Source organism: Hyaena hyaena, unplaced genomic scaffold (genome assembly GCF_003009895.1).
Source record: "Hyaena hyaena isolate Hyena2069 unplaced genomic scaffold, ASM300989v1 scaffold_73, whole genome shotgun sequence".
Classification (NCBI taxonomy): domain Eukaryota; kingdom Metazoa; phylum Chordata; class Mammalia; order Carnivora; family Hyaenidae; genus Hyaena; species Hyaena hyaena.
In genome coordinates, this window is record NW_024080705.1 from 2,562,152 (window position 1) to 2,581,086 (window position 18,935).

General features: G+C 35.8%; 1 protein-coding gene across 6 annotated transcripts in view; it reads left to right on the top strand.

Moving 5' to 3' along the window:
• The window catches only part of HERC4 (HECT and RLD domain containing E3 ubiquitin protein ligase 4), a 142,758-nt gene that overhangs the window by 55,475 nt on the left and 68,348 nt on the right, over positions 1-18,935 (top strand). For all 6 annotated transcript variants that reach the window (XR_005528576.1, XM_039233220.1, XM_039233223.1 and 3 more), the window contains one exon: positions 8,564-8,724. Coding sequence is in view for 5 of the 6 variants with exons in the window: in XM_039233220.1 (XP_039089151.1) it covers positions 8,564-8,724 (161 nt within the window). In the remaining variant the exon portion in view is untranslated. The remainder of the gene's footprint in view (positions 1-8,563; positions 8,725-18,935) is intronic.

Here is an 18,935-nt window from a genome sequence, read left to right on the forward strand (position 1 = left end):
TTACCAAAAAAAAACATTTTTGAAGTTGCATACTATACTTTCATATCCTAGTGAAATTACTAGACTTTAAAGTAAGAAAAAAAAATTCATTGGTTATCTAAACAAAAAGGTTTTTTTATAAAGGAATTCCACAGGAAAAATCTAGACTGTCATTAAACTTTAAAACAGCAACATTTTATGCAAGATAGAATAACATACAAAATATGCAAGATTCTTAAGAAAAGAAAATGTACACTAAGGATTTCACATCCAGCAAAAATGACCATAAAGAGGGATCCTGGGTGGCTCAGTTAGTTAAGCATTCACCTTCGGCTCAGGTCATGATCTCATGGTTGGTGGGTTTGAGTCCCACATTGAGCTCTTGGCTGACAGCTCAGAGCCTGGAACCTGCTTCAGATTCTGTGTCTCTCTTTCTCTCTTTGCCCTTCCCCCACTCACACTGTCTCTATCTCTCCAAAATAAATACACATTAAAAAAAAAAAAAATGACCACCAGGTACCAAACCGTTAACATGAAAGAACTCCAGGAATATTGTTCCCGTATATATTTCCCAAAGAATGCTCTCAAGAACAAGATTCAGAAAACCAAGATGATTTGAAAGGCATCGTCATTGGACAAGTTCATCAGCATTAAATATGTGCTTATTTATAGTACCAAGTCTAAACAAAAATTAAAGAAGAGAATGTATAAGTTGTCAAAGGTATGCTCTGACAGTGTAAATATGGATGACCCATTGAAAGGGGAGTGGGAAGAGAATTAGAATAGAATATGCCTCCCCACAATTTTTTTCAACTGTTTTCAGTAATCATAATTTGTAATGATAGTACAGGTATTGATATATTGCAATTGTTGAATATGTAATGGGGGATAACGCAAATGAGCAATTATGGGATATCTTAATTCTATCATCTTTTATACCTCAATAACCAGAATTCACAGTGTAAAGGAGATACAAATGTAGTTCTGAAACAGAATTAGAAATACTAGTATAAACCTGTGTAGTATCATGTACATACATACATTTCTGAGCTCTTTCAACAGAAAAGGAGTATAAACAATGGCCAGCCCAATAACAGTGAATATCTCTATGCCTCAATTATGGCCTCAAATAAAATTTCCCATTATAAGAAACCAGAGTCTCTTGGATAAATAGCTGTTTCCACTTCTGGAGGTATGAAATACAAAGAAGTCCAGAACACCTTAGTGTACAAGACAGCAAGAAATTTATCACACACTCCCAGGACGATGTCAAAAGAGCTCAGGAGCCAATATAAAGAGTCTCCCACTGGCCAAAGATGGGATAATTTTGGTAAGAATAAGAAATCCAGAGGATTGCGACACATAAAATAGATAACAAATGCCCCAAAGTGACAGCATAATAAGCTTCTGAATTTCCCTCCTCCTACAGACACACTGAATGTACACACTGAATGTACACAGAATAATTCCCTCGGACAAATATAAAAATAAGAAATAATAAGGGGCGCCTGGGTGGCTTAGTTGGTTAAGCGTCCGACTTTCGCTTAGGTCATGACCTCACGGTTCGTGGGTTCGAGCCCCGCGTCGGGCTCTGTGCTGACTGCCAGCTCAGAGCCTGGAGCCTGTTTCAGTCTGTGATTCCCTCTCTCTCTGACCTTCCCCTGCTCACGCTGTCTCTCTCTCTCTCTCTCTCCTAGAAATAAATAAAACATTAAAAAAAAATTTTTTTTATGTCTGTAATTTCTTTCAGTAATTTTTGTAGTTTTGTAGTTTTCATTTCATTTTGTAGTTTCATTCATTAAATTTTGTAGTTTTTCTATGTCTTTTATCTTTTTGTTTAATTTCTAAGTATCTTCTTATTTTTGATACTATTGTAGACGGCATTGTTTTTTTAATTTCTTTTTCAGCTGTTTATCAATGTATAGAAATGTAACTGATTTTTGCATGTGTTGGTTTTTATCCTGCTGCTTTGGTGATTTTTTTTTTTTTTTTTTAGTTCTGATAGCTCTTTTTTGTGGACTCTCTAAGGTTTTCTACATATAAGTCATATCATTTGTACACAGAGATAATTTTACTACTTTTTCAATTTCGGTGCCTTTTATTTCTTTTTCTTGCTAGAACTTCTAGTACTAGGTTTAATGGTATTCAAAGTAGACATCCTTGCCTTGTTCCTGATCTTAGAGGAAAACTTTCAGTCTTTCACCATTTGAGTATATTTATTGTGGGTTTTTCATAGATGGTTTTTATTATGTTGAGGTAATTTTCTTTCAAAAAAGGGTGTTGTTTTGTTGATTTTTTTCTGCATCAATTGAGATGATCATAATGAGGGTTTTTTTTTACTTCATTGCCTTAATATTATAAATTATTTTGATTAGTTTGCATATGTTGAACCATCCCTGCATTCCAAGAATTAATCTCATGTGCCTTTGCTGTACAGTTTTTTAATATACTACTGAATTCTGTTTGCTCATATTTTATTGAGAATATTTGCATCAGTGTCCACAAGGGATAGGAGTCTGTAGTTTTCTTGTAGAATCCTTGTCTGACTTTGGTATCAAGACAGTGTTGGCCTCATAGAGCTTCTTAGAAAGTTACACCTTTTCAAGTTTTTTCCGAAACTGTGAATAAGATTGCTTTCAGTTCTTTTAATGTTTGGTAGAAGTCACCAATGAAACTATTTGATGTAGGACTTTTCTTTGCTAGGAGATTTTTTTTTATTACCAATTTAATTATTTTACTATTTATAGATCTCTTCTGGCTTCCTATTTCTTTGTGATTTAGTATTAGTAAATTTTATATTTCTAGGATTTTGTTTATTTTATCTAAATCATCTAGTTTTTGGCAAATAATTGTTTATTCTTCTTATGATCCTTTTTATTTTGGCAGCGTTAGTAGTACCCCTGCTTTTACTTCTGATTTTAGTAATTTCTTTCTTTTCTTTTTTCTTAATCGAGTTAAAGTTCTGTCAGTTTTGTTGATCTTTGTAAAACCAGCTTTTAGTTCCATTGACTTTTGCTATTTTTGTATTCTTTACTTCATTTATTTCAGCTCTAATCTTTCTTCTGCTAGCTTTGTGTTTAAAGTTGTCAAGTTGGGTTGTTCATATGAGATTTTTGTTTTTATGGTAAATTTCCCCATACCACTACTTTCCTCTCATCTCTTGTTTTGATATAATGTGTTTTCATTTTCATTTTCATTTATCTCTTAAATCTTTCTGATTTCTCTTATGATTTCTTTGATTCATTGGTCATTTAAAAGTATATTGTTAAATATCCACAAATTTGTGACTTTTCTAATTTCCTCATGTTACTGATTTCTAATGTTATTCTGTTGTGGTCAGAAAAAATACTTTGTATGGTGCTCGTCTTTTAGAATCTGTTGAGACTTTCTGGCCCACCATATGGTCTAACAGGGACCGTGTCCCATGTATATATTGTCATTGTTAGGAATAATTTCTCCCTTCAGTTTCAGTTTTTGCTTCATATATTTTGGTGCTCTTTTATTAGATGTTTAAATGATTTTAATTGTTTCTTTTTGCTGTATGGAACCTTTTGTTGAAATATAATATCCTTTGTCTCTCGTAACCTTTTTTGATTTGAAGTCTGTCTTGTCTGTTAATTGTATGGCCATTGTGCTCTGTTTTGGTTTTTGGCATGGAATGTCTTTTTCGATCTTTTCACTTTTTGGTCTTTTTTTTTTTTTTAATACCATTCTACCAGTCTCTGTCTTTTGAGTGGACAACTTAATCCATTTACACTTAAAGGTAATTACTGAGATGTAGGGACTTCTCTTATTTTATTTGCTTTCTGTATGTCTTATACTTTTTTTGTTTTTCATTTCTTGGATTTACTGTCTACTTTGGTGGTTAGTTGTTGTTTTTTGCAGTGAAATATTTTAATTCTCTTCTTATGTCCTTTTCTGTATATTCTATAGCTACTTTCGTTGTGGTTACCACAGTGATTACATTTAAGATCCCGAAGTTACAACACTAATTCACATTGATACCGGGTTAACTTCAATAACATACAAAAACTCTGTTCCTATGTGGTTCTATTGGCACCTCCTTTCAGTTATTGATTTCACAAGATAACTTATTTATACATTGGTTGTTCAAAAACATAAATTGTTTATGTATTAATCTCTTAGGTTATATAGAAAATGTGAAGTTATAAACTGAAGTTACAATATTAGCCTTTTTAAACATTCATGTATTTACCTATACTGAGATCTTTATTTTATCATACAGCTTTGAGCTACTAATGTTCTTTCATATCAACCTGTGAGATTCTCTTTTAGCATTTCTTTTTTTTTTTTTTTTAGTTTTTTTTAATGTTTTATTTATTTCTGAGAGAGAGAGAGAGAACGTGAGCAGGGGAGGATCAGAGAGAGAGGGAGACACAGAATCTGAAACCGGCTCCAGGCTCTGAGCTGGCTGTCAGCACAGAGCCCTACACGGGGCTTGAACCCACGAACTGTGAGATCATGACCTGAGCCAAAGTCGGACACTTAAACAACTGAGCCACCCAGGCACCCCTCTTTCAGCATTTCTGACAGGATAGGTCTAGTGATAACAAACTTCCTCAGCTTTTGTTTATATGTAAATGTCTTAATTCCTCACTCACTTTGAAAGGACAGTTTGCAGGACATCAGCTATTTGTTTCTTTTTTAATCTTTTTCCAGTTTTGCTTTCATTTGTCAGGGTCTGATTTCCTCATTTTCTTATGGGGCTTTTTGAGTCTGGAATAATATCTTTGATCAGTTATGGGGGATTCAAAGCTTTTATCTGTTTAGCTAGAGCTTCTCCTTTCCTCATGGAACTCTGATTGGATGTGTGTTGAATGTTCATACTCTGCCTTGTAGCTTTATTCTTTATTTTCCACATTTTTTACCCTCTTTGCTGCTTTCCTGATTGTTTTTATGATTTATATTTCAGCCTGTTAGTTCTTATGCTATATCTATTTTTCATTAAATCTGTCCTTCAAGATCTTGATTTCAGTTATTTTGGATTTTTTAGTTCTAGTATTTCTTACAGGTTCTTTTTAAAATTTGAAATTTTTTTCTTTAGTGTTTCCAGTTAGTCCTCTTTCAAGCTTGGCTTTTATATCTTGGACACTAAAATATAGTTGTTCTGGATTCTTGTGTTTGATAATTCTAACGTCTGAAATCTTTAGGATCTATTTTTATTGGGGTTTTTTCCTGCTAAATTTTGCTCATGGTGCCCTGTTTTTTTTGTATGCCCAGTTTTGTGTGCTTGATATGTACTTGAAAAATTATGGGAATGATTTGAAAAAGCCTTCCTTTCCTTTTCCAATATATGAATTAGAATTTATCCTGAAAAGTAAATCAGAGCTCAGCATGTATCATCCAGCAGTGTTTATTATCAAAACCTTATTTATACTGTTGAAGTTATACATGAATATGTTGCCTAAAGTTTAGAGAGTTCATACATTCTTCTTCATGCATAATCCATTAAAAGAGTATAAAGCAATATTTTAAAATAACTTAATGTTATCTAATTTTATAATTCTTAACAGGTAAGATTACTTGAATAGTTATTTTTAGCTTTGTGAACTCAGTTCTTTCTAGAAATTTCATTAATATATTTACTGTATTGGGGAAGACTTTTCAGTTATATATTGATTGAGATACAAGGACTTATCTATATAGGGAATGTAGGTAGGCATATTTGTATCCTTACCAGTTTGACTTCCAGGTAGTTGGTACAGTAAGATGTATTAATTTCCTTATTGAATAATTGTCAAAAGCCTCCTAAATGAAGCAGATGAGAAAACTAGAAATGTGAATCCATCAAGGAGATGATCCAAAAGCCAAAGGTTCAAATTCCAGTGGTACAATATTATAGTGTTTTTGAGCTATTATATCAAACCTAGAACTTAGGATAGTTACGTTTATTTAGTAATTCTCCCATCCAAGTACTTACCAGGCCTGACCCTGCTTAGCTTCCGAGATCAGACGAGATTGGGTGCATTCAGGGTGGTATTGCTGTAGACTATTTAGTAATTCTCAATTCTGACTTCATGCTATTATCTTTTGGAGAGTTTTTAGAAATGTATATTGTTGGGGCGCCTAGATGGCTTAATTGGTTAAGCATTTGACTTAGGCTCAGGTTACAATCTCATGGTTCTTGAGTTCAAGCCCTGCTTGCTTTTCTCTCTCTCTCTCTCTCTCTCTCTCTCTCTCCCCCAGCACCTCCTTCCTCGCCCCTCATGTGATATTCTCTCTGTCTCTCTCTGCTCTTGCTCACTTGCGCCCCCCTCCTTAAAAAAAAAAGAAAAGAAAAGGCATATTGTTACCTAGGTTAGCCCCTAGGTAATTCTGTTAAGCAGCTAGGTTTAAGAACTACTCCTTTAGTAGGCCAGTTTGAAATAGACTTTAATGAACTAGGATTGTAGTAACTTTTAAACTATATGTTCCTTTGAGATGTCACAGTCCTAAAAGAGGCAGACTGGGCAATGTGAAACCCTTCATTGACTGGAGCAGTTAATCTGTTTTATATGCTAGGATTCCACTTACCATTTCATTTGTTAAAAGAGTATTCTTGGTTAAAAATTTTGTTTTCTCTTACCTCAAGGGTAAAATGGTTGTTAGATTCTACTTAGTTTTTCAGTAATATGACAGGCTAGATAACTTGAAAGCCCTTTAGAGTCAAAAAAACCTTTTAAATAATATAGATTAATTTGCCAGGAACTAAAGGGAATGCCACAGTGTGAAAACAAAGAAATCTAGAAACCATAGCTGTTTGTTTGAACTGAATTTGGAGGTGCTCTGAAAGAATTTGCAAATGTAGGTAATATATTAATTAGGTTATATTACTAAACAAACCACCCCAAACTTAGTGGCTTAAAACAGGTTTTTTTGTTTTTTGTTTTTTGTTTTTTTTTTTTTTTGTGTGGGTTTTTTTGCTAATACTTCCTTGGTTCAGTAATTTGAGCTAGGCCCAGCTGTTTAGTTCTGATCTTAGCTGGACTCAGTTCATCAGCTGGCTGTCTGGCTATGGGTTGGGTAGCCTTAGCTGGGACAGCTTGTTTCTGCCCCAGGTTGTATGTCATTCTTCAAACACTAATTTTGGGTTAGTCTCATGATAGTAGAACAGGGTTACTAAAGAGAGAGGGAAATAATTCAAAGCCACTTATAAGGCATAATCTCAGATTTAAGACATGGAGAAATAGATTCCCCATCTTGGAATAGCCACAGAAGCCATATTATAAGCATAATGGGTATAGGGAGAGGAATAATTTTGGCTTTTTTTGATAAACAGTATACCATAGAGGGCAAAGGAGTTTGGGACAGGAGATGAGGCCTAAGAGCTGATAGAGGCATTAGTGAGACTGTAGTGAGGCCTGAGAAATCATCTCCTCTCAGTAAAACCACATCATGGAAAGAATTCACAAAGAAATATTTCCTTGCTCACAAGGAGACATTTCTGTCCTTGGTCTCCTTTCTGATTTGAATCTTCTCTGAGAATTTGTAACCCCAGGGTTGCCATAAGGTGTGTTTGGGGGTTGTCAAAGTAGTCCTTGGTTGGTGTATATGTATTAAATTTTACAATGTATAATGGATTTTAAATGAAATAACAGGCTGGCAGACTTTGGCGGGGGGGAGAACTTCTAGAAATGGGATAAAACATAGTCATTGAAATTTAAAATTCAGTAAGTAATTAAAACAGGAGGTTGGACACACTGCTAAAGAGAAAAGTAGTGATTTGAAAAACATCCAGAGAAATTACTCACAAGGGGCATGGGTATAAAAGATTAAGAGACTGGGAGGGATATATTGGGAAGGTACAACATTTGTGTAACAGTGTCAAGGAGAAAATAATTGAATACATGTGAGACAGACAATATTTATAGAAAAGATACTTAAGAATTTGCCAGACTTGATTGAAGCCATAAAACCAAGGCCTGAGCTGGATAATCATCTTTAACTCATCCCTGAACACACAGTGGTGAAACATCAGAGGGAATTGCATAGGTTCACTGAGTAGTGGGTTTTCTTCAGCATCAGATCTGCAGTTTCTTAGGTTTGCTTCTCCTCTGCCACCTCCAGACTTCCAAAGGAGTCTAGGTACATATGTATGTAAGATCAGTTTCTTTAGAAGAAAAAGGAAGCTAAAAAAAAAAGGAAGCTTTGTTTTATTTTATTATACACACACACACACCAATCACAAGATTGGTACTAGATTACTCGCTCAGTTCTTACTGTAAAATTTTTAGGCTAGACTGTTACAGGGAGGGGGAGAACTTGGACAGCCTAGTTAGATGCTACCTCTTGTGCTGAATCATCTTTTATAAGGGATTCCAGTATAGATCTGGGCCTTTTAAAATTTGGACATTTGTGAAAATTTTCTGGGTCATGTTAATGCAGTCTCCGTGTGTGGTACAGAATTTATTCACTATAGAGTAAGACTTTAATATTTTATACAGATAATTTTAGAAGTATAATGGTTTTGTTAATGTATTTTTAAGAAGAAAAATTATATCAGTTAATATTTGCTATTCTTTTCTAAATGTAAATTGTTTGGAAGATAACATCAAGTCTGAGATTTTCTATCATTTTACTCTAGGCAGCACACTTCTGCTTTTGTTCCTTCATCAGGACGAATCTATTCTTTTGGACTTGGTGGTAATGGGCAGCTAGGAACTGGTTCAACAAGCAACAGGAAAAGTCCTTTCACTGTGAAAGGAAATTGGTTTCCTTATAATGGGCAGTGTCCACCAGATATTGGTAAGTTCTGTTATTTTAAAACTTTGCTACATGCATTAAAGTTATTTGTTAAAATGTTGCTCTTAACTGATGAAATTTTCCATGTTTGAATGAAAGAATTATAAGATACATTGTTTAATGAAAATGGCAAGATACAGAACAGTATACATATTTGCTTAGGTTGTTTATTCTTGCTTATGTATGCATAAGGAAACTCGTGATAAAGTAGTAAAAGTGGTATCAGAGGCTTAGGCATATGGGACTTGGGTTGTGGCTAGATGCCAGTGGGAAAGGGTGTTTTTGTTTTTTATTTTTAATTGTAAAATAGACATTATTCAAAATTTACTAACTTAGCCATTTGAGATATACAGTTCAGTAATGGTCATTACATTCACATTGTTGTGCAACCAGTCTCTTTTAATCTTGCAAAACTAGAACTCTATATTCATTAAACAGCCACTCTGCATTTACTCCCCCCACTAGTTAGCAGACCATATTTTACAATATGTCTCTGTATTTGACTTGGCTCTGGGTACATCATGTAAGTGGAATCATATGCTATTTGTCTTTTTGTGACTGGCGATTTCATAAACTTAGCATAATGTCCTTAAGGTTTATCCATGTTGTAGCGTGTGTCAGAATTTCCTTCCTTTTTTAAGGCTGAATAGTGTTTCATTGTATGTATATACTACATTTTGTTTATCTGTTCATTTGTTGATGGACACTTGGATTGTTTCTGCCTTTTGTGACTATTGTGAATCATGCCACCATAAACATGGGTGTACAAGTGTCTCGAAGATCCTGCTTTCAATTTATTTGGGTATATACAGGACTTTAAAATACATAACATTTCATGTTTTTCGGGAATTTGGATCATATGAATATATTACCTATTCATAAATTATTAACATTTTTAAATTTGCAGGGTGCCGGGGTAGCTCAGTCAGTTAAGTGTCAGACTTCAGCTCAACTCATGATTTAATGGTCTGTGAGTTCGAGTCCTGCATTGGGCTCTGTTGCTGAGAGCTCATAGCCTGGAGCCTGCTTCAGAATCTGTGTCTCCTTCTCTCTCTTTGCCCCTCCCCCACTCATACTCTGTCTCTCACAAATGAATAAATGATTTAAAAGATACATAAAATTTTTAAATGGCTTCTATATCCCTATGGCTTTAACCACATCTTTGATTTATTTTTATTATCTGTGATTTTTTTTAGTGAACCTGGTTATTTTTTCATTGGTATTAACTTATTTACTAAATAGTTTGAAATATTTGAATGCTGTTTTCTCATTTACTTTTTTGACATGCTGCAACTAAAATGTGCTTTTTAATTTTTTTGTGAGAGACAGACAGCGCAAGTAGGGGAGGGGCAGGGAGAGAGGGAGACACAGAATCCAAAGCAGGCTGCAGGCTCCAAGTTGTCAGCACAGAGCCGGATGTGGGGCTCGAACACATGAACTACGAGATCATGACCTGAGCTGAAGTTGGATGCTTAGACTGAGCCACCCAGGTGCCCATAAAATGTACTTTTTAAAAATACATATTTCCTTTATCATCCTAAATTCTTTCTCAGCATTTTGTTCTTGTTCATTTTATCTATGCCTGATTTTCTTTGGGATTTTTCTTAGAGTTGTGAGACTTTTGTCTCTTAATATTTTATTCAGTGATGAGCATACTATATAGGTTGATATTTGAAAAGGTCCATAACTTCTTATGAATGGCCTTGAAGATTCGTTATTATTTATTTTTTAGTAACTAAAAGGCTTTTATATAGCAAAGGTCAGGGTATCATACTATCTTTTCTTGTTTTTGTTTGATTTTGTATTTAGTATATGGCTTCATTTTCTTAGGTTTAGGACATGCATTTATTTTAGTAATACTCTTCTTGTGTCCTTAGTGGCATGTTGGTGTTTTATTTTATCAGTTTCTTCCACAAAAGGCCCTGTTAATAACATAATAAAGAGATTTTATAATTTAATGTAGCATGGATATTATAAGGAATCATGTATTTCTGTTTGTATAGTTTAGTCACCTAGGGATGCATTTTGTTATCTTGAAACTATGTACCTTGAGATTATTTGCATTCAAATGGGAAAGGAATGGAATTTTAAAATTAGTGGCTTTGCTGCAACTTAGTTTCATCCAAAAAAAATTGTTGATTCGCAGTAGCCAAAAGGTGCAAACAGCTCAGGTGTCCATCAGCAGATGAATGGATGAAAAAATGTGGCATATGCATATAATTGAATATTAGCCATGAAAAGGAATGGAATGTTGATACATGCTACAACATGGATGAACCTTGCAAATATTATGCTTACTCAAAAGAGCCAGACACAGAAGGACAATATATTAAATGACTCCTCTTATGTAAGGTACCTACAACAGTCACATGTGTAGAGACAGAAAGTAGAATTGTGGTTACCAGGGACTGGGGGAGGGGAGAACAAAGAGTTGTTTAATAAGTGCAGAGTTTCTGATTGGGTTGATAAAAACTTTATGGAAATTAACAATGGTGACAGTTGTACATTTTGAATGTACTTAATGCCACTGAATTGTATACTTTAAATGGTTAAAGTGGTAAGTTTTATTTATATTATATCACAGATTATATATATGTATGTATTGTAATATATATGTATATATATATAATATATATGTAATGTATATATGTATATGTAGTATATATAATGGTTGATAATTTTATGCAATGTACTAAAGTTGTATAGGATAAAAACTAGTTAAATGCGAATTTAATTTGCTCAGCCCCTCCAAAGGTGAAGCCCATGGCCCCCACCATAAATCACATTGTTAGCATAAACTATCTAATGGGGCCTCAAGGTCACAGGTAAGCAAAAACATTGTTAACGGAATATTCCAGACTTTAAGTTTCTTGGAACTTGGCATAGGCCAGGGCAAATCTTTCTTTAGAATGTATTAAGTTTGGACAACTACATTAGTTTGCTAGGGCTGCTGTAACAAAATATCACAAACTGGATATCTTGAACAACATAAATTTATTGACTCAGTTCAGGAGGCTAGAAGTCCAAGATAAAGATGTTGGCAGGGTTACTTTCTTCTGAGGGCTACAAGGAGACTTTGTTCCATGTGTCTTTCCTGACTTCTGGTTTGCTGGCAATCTTTGGCATTTCTGGGCTAGTAGATACCTGCCTTCATCTTCACGTGGCGTTCTCTCTCCTTGTGGATCTGTGTCTATAAATTTTCCCCTTTTATAAGGACATTAGTAATTTTGTATTAGGGGCTCACCATACACAGTATGCCTTGGCTTAGCTAATTGTGTCTGCAATGACTCTATTTCTGAACAAGTCAGATTCTGAGTACTTCAGATTAGGACTTCAACATACGAATTTTGAGGAGACAAATTTCAACCCATGACAATATCCCAAACCTGATAAGTTTTAATCCTTTACTTCACTGGTTTTATCATAGGCAGTGGTTCCATAACTACAGCCAACCTTTCTTCCTTAAAATGACTTGTCATAACTAAATCCAGTTCTCAGATATGCTCTTCAGGTAAGTACTTGGTTGCATGGTTGATTTGTTCAATCAGTTATGAAAAAAATACAAACTATAAGAAGGGAAACAGATTCTTACTGAACCTATACATATAACTATATTACTATTAAAAGAAAGGAGAGATAGTAAGGGTTTGAATTCTCATTGAATTCTGGGAGTCAGCAAGAATCAGATACATATATATATATATTTTTTATCTTATTTTAAGAGAAAGAGAAAGTGGGGTAGGGGCTGAGAGAAGGGGAGAGAGAGAGAATCCCAAGCAGACTCCATGCTGTCAGCGAGTCTGATGCAGAGCTTGAACTCACGGACTGTGAGATGATGACCCAAGCTGAAATTAAGAGTTGGACACTTAAGGAACTGAGCCACCCAGGTGCCCTAAGTATCAGATACAATTTTTTTACATTGACATATATTAATTCCAGTATAAAATATAACGATTTAGTATTTATATATATTGCAAAATGATCACCACAATAATTCTAATTAACATCTGTCACCAAAGCTACATAGTTTCTTATGATCAGAACTTTTAAGATTTACTCTCTTAGCAACTTTCAGTATGTAATAGATTATTATTAATTGTAGTCACCATGTTGTACATTACATCTCCATGACTTATTTTATATCTGAAAATTTGTATCTTTTGATGCTCTTCACCCATTTTGTCCACCCTCCTCCCCCCTTACTTTTAGCAACCACAAATCTGTTCCCTGTATCCCTGAGCTTTTTTAAAAAATTTTTTTAATGTTTATTTTTGAGAGAGAGAGAGAGAATGTGAGCAGGACAAGGGCAGAGAGAGAGAGGGAGACATAGAATGTAAGCAGGCTCCATGCTCTGAGTTGTCAGCACAGAGCCTGATGTGGGGCTTGAACTCACGGACCGTGATGACCTGAGCCGAAGTTAGCCATGTAACGGACTGAGCCATCCAGGGGCCACTGAGCTTTTTTGTTTAAGACTCCACATAGAAGTAAGTGAGATCATATAGTATTTGTCTTTCACTGACTTATTTCACTTAGCCTAATACCCACAAGGTTCATCCTTGTTGTAACAAATGGCAAGATTTCCTTCTTTTTTATGACTGAACAGTATTACATTTGTGTGTGTGTGTGTCTGTGTGTGTGTGTGTGTGTGTGAGAGAGAGAGAGAGAGAGAGAGAGAGAGATACACACATTTTCTTCATTCATCTATCAGTGGGCACTTAGGTTGCTTCCATGTCTTGGCTATTGTAAATAATGCTGCAGTGAACATGGGGGGCACATATATCTTCTCAAGTTTGTTTTTTCATTTCTTTGGGTAAATACACAAAAGTGGAGTTGCTGGATTGTTGGACACTATGAGTCTGGAGTTCTATCTTGACTAGCAAGAGAAGGGATACAGAATTGACTACAAGAGAGGCTAATGTCCATGAGAAGACAAGAGCCCCAAGCAGATGTTTCGTTTCTGTCTTTATTGAGCTCTCAAAATCTTACACATGTGGTGAATAGGAAGGAAACAGATAGTAATTGTTAATGTGTGTGTAAGAAGCAAAGGGTCTGCGGGGCAAGTGGAGTTTGTGATCAGAGCACAATAGTATATTGGCACCAGATGGAAGGTAATTTCCTAAGGTGATATAACAAGTTACTTGTGATCCCATTATGGTATCTCTCACCTCATGGTGTCGGCTTTTCACCCTAAGCTTTTTATGTAAGTGTAAGGAAGTCTTGAACCTATTTTCCGCACAGTGGATCATATGGTAGTTTTTTTTTTTTTTTTTTACAAATAGTTTATTGTCAAATTAGTTTCCACATAACACCCAGTGCTCATCCCCACAAGTGCCCTCCTCCATGCCCATCCCCCCTGCCCCCCACATCCATCAGTCCTCAGTTTTTGTCAGCATTCAAGAGTCTCTCATGGTTTGCCTCTCTCCCTTTCCCCCACCATTTCCCCCCTTCTTCTCCCCCTTGTTCCTCAGTTAAGTTCCTCCTAATCCTCCTATACGTGCAAACATATGATATTTGTCCTTCTCTGCCTGACTTATTTCACTCTGGTAGTTTTATTTTTAATTTTTGAGGTTGTTTGTTTGTTTGTTTTAAGCAGGCTCCACATCCACTTTGGGGCCTGAACTCACGACCTTAGGATCAAGAGTCAGGTCTGACTGAACCAGCCAGGCACCCCTCTATTTTTACTTTTTCAAGAGACCTTCATACAATTTTTTATAGTGGCTGCACTAATTTACATTCCAACCAACAGTGCCCAGAGGTTCCCTTTACTCCACATTCTCAACAGTGCTTGTTATTTCTTGTGTTTTTGATAGCAGCCAGTCTAACAGGTATGAGGTGATATCTCGGTGTGGTTTGGAATTGGTTTTGTCTGATGATTAGCACTGTTGAACACCTTTTTGTTTACCTTTTGTGTACCATGGAGAAATAATCTATACAGATCCTCTGACCATTTTTTAATCAGATTATTTGCCTTTTTGCTATTGATTATGAGTTCTTTATTTATTTTGGATCTTAACCCCTTATCAAATATTTGATTTACAGATACTTTCTTTCATAGGTTGCCTTTTCATTTTGTTGATGGTTTCCTTTGTTGTGCAGAAGCTTTCAGTTTAATGTAGTCTCACTTTTTAATTTTTGCTTTTATTGTCTTTGCTTTTGGTGTCAAACCCAAAAACTCACCTCTAAGATTAATGTCAAGGGGCCTACTGCCTATGTTTTCTTCTAGGAATTTTATGATTTCAGGTTTTCTATTCAAGTTTTTAATCCACTTTGAGTTAGTTTTTGTGTATGGTGTAACATAGTTGTCCAATTTCATTCTTTTGGATGTCACTGTCCAGTTTTTCCAACACCATTTATTAAAGAGATTGTCCTTTCCCCATTGTATATTCTTGGCTCCTTTATCATAAATGAATTGACCATATATGTATAGGTTTATTTCTGGCCTCTCTATACTATTCCATATACAGTATGGATCCATTATGTATCTATGTATCTATTTCAGCGCCAATTCCGTACTGTTTTGATTATGATAGTTCTGTAAAATAGTTCAACCCTGCCTAGCTCTTGGTTGTCTCTCAACCTTTGTGATTGTCCAGGCAGTCTTTAATTTTTAGTTGCTCCCAGTGATTGAGGGTGTACCAAGTCCAGTGGGTGTACCAAGTCCAGTGGGTGTCCCAAATGGGAGGATCTCAGTCAGCACCTAGATTCAAGCTGATTAAAAACCAGACTCTCAGGTAGCAGCCTTTAAAGTATGCATTTGGTAGTCCTGTGGGACCAGAAGCATAAGTCCCACTAGCCACTAGATCCTAGAGAGATCCTAGAGCCTAGAGGCAGCAACCATGAAAATCAGGGCACCAGACAGTGGTACAGGCTCCTTCCCGGGAAACAGCAATGACTTGAAGTAATACAGAGGTACAGGGCAAGGATGGCATCCACTAGCCTTAGTTCCCAGAGATCACATCAGTAGGTCACTAGATGTGTGCTAAATCAGAAGCCTGCCCCTAAGGTTGAAGCTCAAGGACATACAAATAGACAGACAGACCTTCTTCACAGAAAGATGAGATATATTTCATTCTGCTATTTGTGCTGTGCACTGGTGGTGGGGGAGGAGGGGTGGGGGTTGCCAGCCAAGAACAGTCCATGAGACCGCCTCTCCAGGAATGCAAGTCCCACCGTCAGCTAGAACCAGACAATCAAGGGGCATCCACTAGGTGGCAGCCATAAAAAGCAGAGCAATTGATGTGTGTGTAGCTCCCCTCTGGGAGATACTGGTGCTCTCGAGTGTGGCAGATGGAGAGCACAGAAGTAAGGCTTTCCTTCTGAGGTCTCTGGAAAGGATCCTTAGAAGTAGGATCCTTAGATGTGTGTTTAATTAGGCCACAGCTACAAAGATAAGTTAATAGGACTCTTTTGCAGAAAGATTGGACATCCCCCTCTGTTGCCTCTTGCTGTGCCCTAGGGGCGGTAGCTGGTTATGAACTCTTTCTGTGTTGATTACAATCCTGTGAGACCCATGAGCCAGGTGACCAAGAGGTGTTCTCTGGGCTGTAGCCACAAAAACGGGGATACCGGATAAGGATGCAAGCTCCTTTCTGGGGGATACTGGCAAGCTGAAGTGAGGCAGAGGAAAATACCATTTTTAAATGTTTTATTTCAGCTGAACAAAGCAGAATTTACAAAATTGTTGTGAATTAAAATAACTTTAGGAAGACAAATAGTTCCCTTATATATCAAAAAAAACCCAATAACATTAAAACAAAATTAAACATTATTCTAAACAGATAACCGCAATAAATTTTTTGTCAGTTCATTCATTCCACTGTAAGGTGTTCTTGTTTTGTTGGATTTTGGATTAGCAGTTTCATACAACTGCTTATAGACTTTTGAAAAATTGAGTAATTCTTAACCAGCTGAGCTACCCAGGTGCCCCAAATTATGAGTAATTCTAATGCAGTCCACTGGTATGTTCTGAAGTTATCTGTCTCCTCAGAAGCCTGTATCTAAATGTCTATTCTTTGAAATATAAATACTTTCATCTACCTGGCACAGTTCTTTTTTGCATGCTTCTAAGATGTCCTTTCTTTTTTGAAAACACAAGCTTTGTACGTATCAGAGTTTATAGGAGAGACTTCAGGCAAGCATCAGAGTAAAACAAAAACTATCAATAGATGACTGTGGCTTAAAATGAGTGTTGCTAGTTCATTGCTGACAGTTGTCAAATGGAAAGATCTGATGAAGGTTCATTTTAAGAATAATATAGCTGATAGGGATATTTGGTTGTTTCTGTGACATGCAAAACACATTATTCCAAAAAGTTTTTTAAATCGCATGTTTCTAAAGATGACGATTAAAGCTTGTTCTCAAAGAAGTCAGTGAGTCTTGATATATGATTCATAAATGTGAAGGACTATAATTTCTTAGAGAAGAAAAAAACGTTGAGGGGTGCCTGGGTGGCTCAGTTAAGTGTCTGAGTTCATTTAGGCTAAGGTCATGATCCTCTCCGTTTTCACTCTGCCCTTCCACAACTAGTGTACATGTGCCTGCAAGCACGCTTTCTCTCAAAAAAAAAGTTGAGATGTAACATGATAATCCTAAGACCTAATGTACCAGGAATAACACAAAGAATATCAAGTGTAATATCAAGTGAAGAGATTCAGTAAGAATCAAGATTAGACATCAGTATATTTTATAAAATTTTTTGGTAAGTCTGAAATACATCCCATTTGCAAAGAGGATGATACCAGATATGAATTAAAGCAATAAGAATATACCACAAAACATTTAAAATAACAGTTAAATAATAACTGAAATTAGGACTTAGCACCAGAACTTTGATAAATATAGGAAAATTAGAACAATTTCATGAGTTTTGAATAATTTTACTTTATATTTAAACATCTGTGGGGTTTTTTGTTTGTTTTTGATGTTTGTTTATTTTTGAGAGAGAGAGAGAGAGGGAGACAGATTGTGAACAGGGGAGGGGCAGAGAGAGAGGGAGATATAGAATCTGAAGCAGACTCCAGGCTCTGAGCTGTCAGCACAGAGCCTGACGCGGGCGGGGCTCGAGCTCATGAACCACAACATCATGACCTTAGCCAAAGTTGGATGCTTAACTGACTGAGCCACCCAGGCTCCCCTCATATATAAACATATGGAAAGCAAGATATTGACAAATTTCCATGGACTTGTAAGACAAACAACTTTTGAAATACTTATATTTAATTACATCTTACCATATAAATTTAACTTAGGGAAGATTGGGTATGTTTTCTAATTTGACAGCTCTTCTCATGCAACTCTTAGAATAGTTAACACATTAAACAAACCTAATTATTTCTAGTGTCTCTTCTTATATAAAAGAATAAACTTTTGTGATTCTCCAGGCTCACTCTGGAAATTCTCAAAGTTATTTTCACTAATACGTAAAAGTTATCTTGGAAGTTTTAGTTTTCTACATTTAGGATACGATTTTGTGAATTGCGATAGTTTGCGAGAGCTGCCCCCCCCCCCAAAAAAAAAATACTGCAGACTGGGTGGCTTAAACAACAGAAATTTATTTTCTCAGTTCTGGAAGCTAGAAGTCCATGATCAAGGTGTCATGTCAGGAGTTGGGGTTTCTTTTGAGGCCTTTCTCCTTGGCTAGCAAAGGCTGCCTTTTTGCTGTGTCCTTAATGGCTTTTTCTCTGTGGGTATGCATCACTGATGTCTCTTCCTTTTCTTATAAGGATTTCAGGTATATTGGATTAGGGCTCTAACCTATCAGCCTTATTTTACCTTGATCATTTCTTCAAAGACCCTGTATCTGAATACAGCTATAGTCTGAGTTGCTGGGGGTTAGGACTTCAACTTATGAATTTGGGGGGAAATAATTGAACCCATAACAGGAAGGCAAAAATCAAAGAAATTTTGAGAGATTTGAATACTTTATTAAGATATAATTATTGATGCTAGAAACAATACTTGGTTACTTATTTTATCAAAGTGACAAAGATTTCAAAATAAATGTGGGGGGTAGTGAAATTGGAAAAAATGTTTAGCTGTTTGAAAACTGAGGAACCTTTGTTCCCTCCCCCTTAAATAATGAAAGATAATAAAAGCAATATAAAGCATTGAAAATTATTCTAATAAGACAGAATTTTTGCTGTCTAGCAGAGTCATAAGAAGTAAAGAATAATATTTTATATTCTAGGCGAAGGACGACATTTATCAATAAACCA